The following is a 10,027-nucleotide window of genomic DNA, read 5'->3' as shown; positions in this document are numbered from 1 at the left end:
GTAAAAAGCACAATATGTCTCCTCTGAAATGTAACTATGAAGTAGCATCCAATGGAAGGTACAGAAAGGTACAAGTACCTAAAAATTGTACTCAAGTAATAAAGAAAATGTTCTTTGTACCCCTGAGGAAAAATTGGAAAAGGTGTAAATAATAAGATGTCAGTGCAGGTGAAACATCATTGCTGACGCTCCCTCATTTCCTCTGTTAATAACCTGTGAAAGGTCATATGAGTTAGTCGGACTAATAACACACCTCTGTAGGGACTTCTTATAATGACATCTTGTCTCGCTCAGTCTTACCTTGGCCACATACTGACTTCTTCCTCCAACCAGTCATTATATACAGTAGGCACACAAATAGCTATTTGCGTCCTCTGTAATGTCAAATTTTATTTTGAAGAATCAGCTAGAACACCGAGTCACTGAATCTTGCAGTACACCCATAAGTGCTGATGCTGTTCATTTTGCAGTCTGGTTAGTTTAGTAATACACACAGGCAGAGACACAAAAAAACACACTCTTGTTCTTTATGAGGAACAAATTGTCTTCACTTCTTTGCTGTTGTGTTCTGGTACCAGATTGTTCACTAATTCATTAGCGGTGCAAATGAAAATGAATGAAATACACTACTGTGAATAGAAGACGTGTGAAACTGCATCTCTAATTTTAGCTGTGGTGTCTCCCGGAAGGTCTGTGGAAAAATACTACCGTCTCTGCCAGAAAATACACAGTACTGCACAGCATTGGCTGTAGAATAGTTTGATATCTAGATATACATCTGTTTCTGTATCTTTGTCTGAAACTGAAATGATGAGTTTTGAGTGAAGCCATACAGTAGAAATGTCCACATCCTGAAAAAGGTCAACTTTGTTTTGGAAAATGCAAGGAATTGTTATTGTGGTGGGAATGTATGCAGGCTTTCTTGTTAGCAGTGCTTGGAAAACTGGCCACAATGTGAAAAATGAGGACAGCTGATAAGTCCATCTTTCTTTTTCTTTTTCTTTTTTCAGGCTGACTCAGACAAACACCTGCAAACCTGAGACCATTTCCTCCCAACTATGTGAGTAAGATACAGTGGTCCCCGATATGTTTATTCATCTGTAATGAAGCACCCAAAGACAATGCTGTGGGAACAATTAATTTCACTTAATTTCACCAGAATAATTCACTCAGTAGCAATACTGCATTCTAGGGATAATGGGTACATACATTACAAACAATAATACAAAACATTATGTTGTGGAGAAAGTAATAATAACCATAAGTTACAGGCAAACTTTATGTAACATAATGTTCAGATTGAACATTTTAGCAAACAGAAGAGGAGGCACACTTTCTGCAGCAAAAATACACTCAACAAAAGGTTTCAAAGTTGTCATATGACTGAATTTTGAAAGATCAGTTTCCCCAGGCTTGATTGATCATTGATGTGGTCAGTTGACATAAATCTGGAGTACTTCCATTAGCTAAACTTTTTGTCCAACACATATCAGATGATTCCTGCTGAGGAAAATCATGTGTTTTCATTCCAAAAGTGGAAAATACAAGTTTATTTCTAATGATTTTTAGGTTGCTTTGTGCATTCTGTGTGGAAGAAAAGTAAATCCATTCATATTAAATTGTCAACATAATAACTTCTATGTACAATTGATTGCAGAAGAAAAGAAAAAAAACATATTTCTGGGCTTCTATTTATTTGCACACAAAAAAAGAAATGTTTTATGGAAACTCTTCAGCTAAACCGCTTTACCAGGAACAGCTGTTGCTACTCAAGCAGGGGGAACAATGTGTAATGAGGACATTGTGAATATTAATACGATTTTAGAATGATTCTCTTTCAACGAGGGCACACATTACCCTGTTAGCCACCGTGGTTTATCAAATCAGCTCCAGAGTACTTGGCCTAACTGAGGACTAATGCATTTTTTTTCAAACTAATCACTCTTTTTCAAAGTTACATACAAAATGTGAGCTTCTCTGTAAAACCTTGGTTGGAAAATGATGTTATGCAGTCACAGTGGAGTTGTGTGTCTGATTAATTTTTTTTTTTTTTTTTACAAAAAAGTATAATTCCATATTAAAATCATTAAAGGCATATACAGTACTTCTTCTACCTCTTTAGATATCCACTCTATGAATATGCAAATTTGCTTTCAAATCAGATTTTCAGTGAGCACAGAGAAACTTTCCACTTTTAGCAGATGAATGTGAAAACATTCTTCTAGTGTCAAACTCTGCACATACATCATTCTGAAGCTCAAACATCCAACTGTAGGAACAAGAAGAACAACGCATTCTTGACTGGAGGGGGACTTTTGACAGTTGCTGATTTGCACATCCAGCAGTTACGGAGCTACATGATCATTCATTTGTGTTTTACTGGTAAATGCAAGTCCAATATTTACTCTCTTTTAGCTCTTTTCGTTAGTCTTTAACAACTCCTGAGGGAAATATTTGACTCTTTAGCTGCTAAATGCTACACCATGTTCACCAGATAGTCTCTAATTATGTCTTGTGGTTTGGTGCTGAGCAGGCCAAACAGCTACACAATGAGTTCCTCAAAGCTGAGGGGAGCTGCAGATTCAGATGAAAATTCTCTGTAGCTTGATCACTACGAGTGAGCATTTTCACTTTATCATTTGATACATTTTATTATTAAAATATTGATTACAGCTGCTTTAGGTTTTACCAAAGCACTCTCATTTGCAGAGACATTTTTACTCTCATGGTGAGCACAAAGTTAGTGCATTTTCTGAAATTGGTGGTTGATAACAGCAGCCTGTTGTATTCGCACTCCTGCAAGGAATCTCTCTAAAAAATGCAGATTTTTTAAATCTGTCGTCAAAACCATGCGTTGCTTAGAAGTCGTATAAAATGATACACTGATCTGGTGTCAGTGGTCAGGACTCTTTGTAACTTTGGCAGATATTAAAGCATTCAAAGTGCAGGTCCCTGAGAGCTGAACTATTTATAAGGGCACTTTGTGTTCTAACTTTAGCATCCAGCACTGTGCACGACTCTGGTCTGAATATGGACACACATTCTGACACTGAGGAGCCATAATGAGCAGCCTCAAGTTTTAGCAGATAACTATTGGAGGCTTGTATTTTGTCTCCACATATACTCCACTGCACTGCAAGACCTCTGCCAAGCAGGTCATCACATCTATACAAGCCATTTCAGTACTTTCCAGTGGAGGAAATTCTGTAGAAGCTTAAGCAGTTCCTAGTCTTTGCAAAAATCTCCAACATTGAGTTTTAATTGACCTTCTAGGAGAGAGAGTAGCGTTCATGACCTTGAATTAGTGAGTTAAGCTACTGTCAGCTGATGGGTGGTGAGCTGAGCTGCTTATCCTGGTGTTTCTGGATTTTATTTTTAACCTGACAACACCTGACAGGCCCGGGATCTAGGGGAGACCTGAGAGGGTGAGGGATGAGTGGCAGTCATGAGAAGGGAGGAAGGGAACATGAGAAAGTGAGGTATGTAGGTGCAAGACTGTGAAGAAATACACAACACTAAGTTGTAAATTCCAGAAATATGTGCGGGTGAAGTCACCGCTGAGACGGTTGAGGTTGGAGGAGTTTGTCTCATGACGGCGGTAATGAGGAAGCCTTTGTGGTAGAAATGTTGACATCCAGGCAGAGATGCAGACAATTAAATCAGAACATTGACATATTTTGTCAGAAGAGAGAACAGAAAGCCTGAGAGAAAGAGGAAGATGCAAAAAAGATATGACTGACGTGAGGTGGTGGGAGTGAAAACAGTGAAAATAATACATGCCATTTAGATTTTGACCTACATTTAGTCATTAGGCACTCTTATTTCATCACTTGGCACAGATCAGGTATCTCTGCTTTCATCTGAGTATTCTAGCAGGGTTTATTCACTGTGGCTGAGGAGAGCAGAATAACAACACATAGCTGGCCTAATTTTTCCCAGCAGGAAGTAGCAGCAGTGAAAAACCCAAGCCCAGCTGTAGCTGATTATAGTGAGACAACCAGCACCAACCTTTGTACCACAACATTTCCCTTCCTGTAAGGTTAGAATGTTGTTTAAAGTCTCTGATCTGGTCAGATAATTCTGCACATAGAAAGTACATTTATCAAGTACACAAGTTTTTTTTTTTTTTTAGGTGCTTGTACTTTCCTATTTTATACTTTATATAATATTTGACATACAATAACCTTATAAAAAAGTATGCATTCATTGATTAAATTAACAACTATTATAGTTATAATGGGTCCCACCTCAACCAGCTGCAACACTGATGCTGTTTACATGTTGATGCATCAATAATAATAAAATAATATAGTAACCATTAACAAAATAACACTTTGAATGCAACATGTTTTACTTATAACAGTATTTTTAGAGCTTGGAATCACAGCTTTTACGGTCAGCCAAAAAAAAAACATGTTTTCACCCTTTTTGACTCGTGTAGCCAAAGATGTAACTAGTAAAATGCAGACTGTGTCATGTACCCATGTACACATTTTGGTAAAGAAACTATTCACCTTTCATTATTTAAGAATTTTACATTACAGGAAACCTAGAAACTAAATGCTGTTAAGTAAATTAGACACCAAAATGCAAAAAAGCCCTTACTTGTGGTGTAAATATGACTCCACCCTCCGTCGTGTGTGATTGAAGCCAAAATTGACTACCAGGGTGACTTTGACAATATCACCACAACCTGCAGGAAGTTGTGATTTCCACATAATCTAAAGTACCTCACCTTGTCGAGTTCTCATGTTATTCAAGTTTTGGAGAAGTTTGGAAATGCATACATACAGTAAGGCAGCCCTGTGGTGGGATGTGAAATTGTGTCATGTGTTTCTGCACCCGTTTCGCTAAGAGGGAAATGTGTCACTATTGCAGAACAGGCTAAATGCTGCTGCCAAAAACTTAAAATGAGCAGATTTGTTATGTAATCCTGCCCGTTTCTCTGCAGGGTTTATACCTAATAAAGCAGGTGGGAATCTGTGTACCAATTCAACAGCTCTGATATATGGTTGGTGGAGTCAGAGCTACATTTAGTTGATGATTCAAAGCTTGTGTCTCCAGCACTCAGTGTAATTTAGTCTGCCTATTTAAACATTAAAAGTGGAGTCTAGAAGTGGCAGCGTCATAGTCAGCACTTCAAGGATCATGTGGCTGTGAGGTTATACAAAATTCAAGTTCCAAAAACACCATTTAATTTAGTTTATAAAGTCAAGGATGACTGTCCGACCTCAAAAACAAAAGGACAGACGCAGGATAAACTCTTTGCCAGTAATTTTATTTTGAGATATTTTGTAGAACAGGGGAACCAATGATTACAAAAAAAAATAAGAATAATAATTCCATAAGTGTTCTACATGCTACACCTTAACCTAATTCATCATGCTTGCCTGGAAAAAGTACATAGAAATTTAACAAAAAAACGTACAATTAAAACTGACGTACATTATACTCACCATTAACTTTACTTTTAATGTACCTTTCTCTTGCCTCCATGCACGCATTTTTTTTTACATTACATTTAGATAAAAAATTAAGACTTTTAGGCGCTTCTTTAAACCATAAAGCAGTTTTTCCACTAAAGACAGAATGCACCTATAAATAAAAAACGAAAAAAAAAAAAATTAACAAAAAGAATGATATCCATTTGGACAATATTGGTGGAAAATGGAAAGCCTGAATTTCTTTTAGAACACAACAGATGAATGTGCATCCTACCATTAAACAAAGGAACACTTACACACCCATATAGTGCCGAAATGAAAATGGAAGTCTGTCCAACTCCTCAATCTTCAATAATCACATTGAAATAACACATTTTGATAAAATAAATATCGCACATCTGCTAGAAATAAATAATGATTACTGAAACACTTCACTATGTTAAATGCTAAAGTGAGACAGATTTCATCTACGCGACCACTTCATTTCATGGTATGAGGATGGTCATGTGTGTAAAGCACTAGTGCGGCTTCGAGTGTCTCTCGCGGCTGTTACCTTGAGGTAGATAACACATTTACAATAACGCCTACGATAATGGTTGCTGCTGGCATCATGTGTCAGATTTACAGTATGAAAGGGTTATTAAGGAAGCTTTCTTCAGAGGGAAAAAGTCATAAAGTCATAAACAAATAATAAAAAAAGGACATCCCATCCCCTTTTTTTTTCTGTTGTATCCCATCCCAGGAAAGGGGGTTTGAAAGCACTTTAAATGCCTACAGCAATGTTAGCGTCTACCATCCTTCCTTATGTCACACCCAAACAGCCAAACCCTCACCTCCTAAATCTGAACTCTTCTCCCACCATCCGTCTTTCTTTAATTCTCTCCTGCTTTCGGTTCGTCTACAGTACTTAAGTGTGCGAGTGACATGCCAGTATAGCAATGACGGCGCAGACATTAACCCATGAAGGCCTGGTGATCAAGGCTCAGAGTGATGACCAAAACTCTTTAAATATAATAAGTCACCCCTCTCAACTCTTAAAAAAAAAAAAAATCCCAAAAAATAATTAAAAGTAACCATAATAAAAAAGGTATGAAATGATTCAAGTACAGTAATATACCATATTATTTAAAAAAAAAAAAAACATAAAAACAAAACTGCCTAGATTCTGCACTGTGAGGGAGGATATATATATTTCTTTAATTAAGATGCTTGAAGATGCTGCTGTATGTTTTGTGGGCAATTTGTGGGGAGCATTTGACAGCGCAGGGGGTGAGGGACGCCTGGATGGATTTTAGAGGCAAGTCATCTGTGCTGTCAAAACCAGGCAGGGCCAGAGAGTCCAGCTGCACATTGAGCACAATCTCCGTGTTCCTGCCGAGGAAGCTCTCGTCCAGCTCTCTCACCTCCGAGGGCTCCGTCTCCGAGCCGGCCACAGTCTCTCCGACCCCCTCGTCCTTCCGGCTAAACAGGCGGTCCAGGTAGCTGGTGTAAGTGCTCTCCTTCTGGAGGTGGTCCTCTTTGCGAATGTCCCAGCATGCTTCATCTATCAAACAGCCGTTCTCCTCGACTCTCTCCCCGGAGCCGAAGCTCTCCCAGGGCTGAGTGGGCCAGGCGCCGTCCCCGCTGACGACTGCCAACCCACCTCCGCCTAACTGGGCGAGGTTTACCAGGCACTTCTCCTCCTTCTCCTGACTTATGGACTTGGACATGGAGCCTGAGCGGGGAGCCTCAAGCTGAGAGACGGAAGAGTTGAGCTCATTGAGGAGGCCTACCTCGTTGAGCAGGGCCACCTCCTGGCAGGGTTCTGGCTGCAGGCTCAGTTTAATGGTACTGGCGATGAAGGAGTCAAAGTCAAAGCCTTGGTTCTGCTGGCTTTGTGGCTTCTCGGTCTGGTGTTTCTCCTGCTCTCTGTCCTTCTCCGCCGGACTCTGGGTCTTTTCTGCCTCCTTAAGAGCGATCTGTGCCTTCACCAGCCCATTCTTCTCGCACTTGCTCTTGGCCTTGCGGTCGGCCTTCTCCTTGCTCTGCTGCTCCTTCCAGTTGGAGAGGTCGATGATGAGCTTGGGTTCGTAGTAGTGGTTGACTTCACTGTCCCTCCAGATGAGATTGTCCAGGTAGGAGGGCGACACGGCCTTGTAGTTACAGGTGTGGCTACACTGCAAGTCACAGTATTTGTTCTCGTGGTGGTCGTCGTCGTCGTCCTGCCAGGATCGCTCTGGCGGGAACAAAGTGGAGTAGTCGAAGGAAGGCTCATCCAGGAACTTCTCCCGATCTCCATCAGCATATTTACGAGGATCCACCTACAAAACAGACAACAGACGCCATTTAGCCTTTGTTATCTCATCAAAAGGTAAATTTAATGTAAACCCTATACATTCAACAAAACTATTTGCTGTTGTTTTCTTTTTAGAGCAATGAAATATTTTATCCTATGCATCCTCCCATTTAGGAAGCACGTTGTCACACAACTCTCATCTATAAACATCAATGAAACAGAAATAGAGGAGAGACTAATTGTTTTAACAAAGTATGCAGATGTTTGTCAAAATTCAAACACACCTGGACCTCCTCCTCATCGGTTACATCAGAGAGTGCCCTGGGGTCAACCTGAACTTCGTCTGGGTCATGGGTGCTGTGCAAGTGCCAGTCAGCCTCTGAGAGCTGGCTCTCATGATACCTGATAGAGTACAAAGGAGAGAGACTTAAGTACACAGACGCAGAAGCACAAAATGTCTCAAAGGAAGCTCCAGCGCAGGATCTGACAAAGCAAACACACCACTGAACTAATCCAGAAAAACGGAGGTGTGAGGTGAGGTCAAGTGACACATGCATCCATATTATTACCGCTTAATTACCGGACACCATTCTCCACTGAAACTAATCTCACGCAAGAAAACTGTCGAGATGTAACCGTACCTGCCAGCCTCATCACAGAGAGGAGACATTTGAGAGGGAACGAGTGAGCGAGCATACCTGTCCCAGGTGTGGCTGTGGCTCTGGTCCATGAGCAGGATATCATCTACTTCGTCCTCAATGTGGAAGGGGTGCAGAGACACAGGCTCATCTAGGGGGAAGGAGTAGTCAGCCATATAGGGGTGGGCGAGGGCCTCTTCTGCAGTCAGACGATCCATGGGGTTAAAGGTCAGGATCTTTTCTAGGAAATCCAGGGCTGCAGAGAGGGAGAACAATGAGATTATCAAAGGAAACATGCCTGCTGTGACATATGAGATATATGACCCTGACGCCTATCTTCGGTCTGTGTTCCGGGACGCACTTCCTGAGCCTGAAAGTACTTCTGAATGAATAACTAAGTGGTACTCACCCTGAGCACTGACGTCAGGCAGCAGCTTGGCCAGTGGTGTGTGAGGCTTGGACATGTCGTTGCGGATGAAGACAGGGATGACGCTGTGGAGCTCCTGCCGGTCTTCCTCTCGCAGTACAGGGATGGACTCCAGGATCAGCTGCATCTGCTCCAGTTCATGGGCTCCTGAAACACCAGGCAGACAAACATCAGGCGCTTCCTTCGAAGAGTTACGCAACATTCAACATCAACATGACTGAGTGAGCTTGTTTTGAACGAGGCTGAGCGCAGCAGATCATGAGGAAAGATGTTATTTGCCTTGTGTTCAGCTCAAGGCAGTTTTGACAAACAAGAACAGTCAGTCTATCCCAGCTCCGGCTGGATATGCAAAGGACAGCAATAATAGTAAATGCAAACTGACTTTTGGGCCTATCTCCTGTTTGTTCTGAACAACGGGATATTGACTAGCATACATTACGTCAGACCGATGCTCCATAATTACCTCATCAGAGTCACCTGACATGCTTCAATAACTACTTGCCAGTATGTTTGCATATGAGAGGTTACAGTGAGTCACACACGAAACTGAGTCGACTCTTACCAGCAAAGAGGGTTTTCCCTGTGAGCATCTCGGCAAAGATGCAGCCAGCGGCCCACATGTCGATGGCTTTGGTGTAGTTGTTTGGAGAGAGCAGCAGGCGAGGAGATCTGTACCACTTGGTGACTAGGCCTTCAGAGAGATGGCCCTGTGTTAGGAGACAAGATATTTAGTGGGTCAGTGTGGCTGACTTTTTTTTTTTCTACTCTTGTTTATGAACTGTTGTGTCCTCATGTTTGGTTCATTCACTGTTAAGAGGCTCTGCGGCTTCCCTCAGTATTAGATCAATGTGATTAGTATTACTTCATGTGCTTAAACGTCTGCCATACAACACTGCTGCTAACGTCAGTCCCAGAGCAAACCGTGCCTGCTGGTCCGTGCTAAAGCTCATAACCCCTGTGCTGTCTCCTTGACGGGCAGACTGTCTCTGTGCTGGGTTGTGTACGTGACCAGCACAAAGAACCCAGAGTGAAACGACCGATAAAGGGGGGTGTGGGGGGGGAAATCAGACACGTGCGGGCCCTGTCAGCAGTCTGAGAGAGCAGGATAATCCCCCACTAACACACACTCCACTCACTAGTGACACACCAGTAACACCAATCTGCACTCGGCTCTCACACAGGGCCTGACTACTCACAGGAACAGGAGGACACTGAACACAAAGGAAACTGACCTGACACACAC

At 41.7% G+C, this 10,027-nt stretch overlaps 1 protein-coding gene across 2 annotated transcripts in view; it reads right to left on the bottom strand.

The window, feature by feature from the left end:
• Positions 1-5,259: 5,259 nt before the first annotated feature.
• Positions 5,260-10,027, bottom strand: part of mapk6 (mitogen-activated protein kinase 6) — a 14,160-nt gene continuing 9,392 nt past the window's right edge. For both annotated transcript variants that reach the window (XM_035682152.1, XM_035682153.1), the window contains exons 4-8: positions 9,347-9,491; positions 8,767-8,931; positions 8,418-8,613; positions 8,004-8,121; positions 5,260-7,744 (exon numbers count right to left, since the gene is read on the bottom strand). In XM_035682152.1, the coding sequence (XP_035538045.1) occupies positions 6,641-7,744; positions 8,004-8,121; positions 8,418-8,613; positions 8,767-8,931; positions 9,347-9,491 (1,728 nt within the window). In that variant the 3' untranslated portion in view covers positions 5,260-6,640. The remainder of the gene's footprint in view (positions 7,745-8,003; positions 8,122-8,417; positions 8,614-8,766; positions 8,932-9,346; positions 9,492-10,027) is intronic.

The sequence above is a fragment of the Morone saxatilis genome, unplaced genomic scaffold (genome assembly GCF_004916995.1).
Source record: "Morone saxatilis isolate NCDOM2014 unplaced genomic scaffold, NCSU_SB_2.0 Contig11, whole genome shotgun sequence".
NCBI classification, from domain to species: Eukaryota; Metazoa; Chordata; class Actinopteri; family Moronidae; genus Morone; species Morone saxatilis.
Note: the sequence above shows the minus strand (reverse complement) of the source record. Positions and strands in the feature narration are given on the sequence as shown.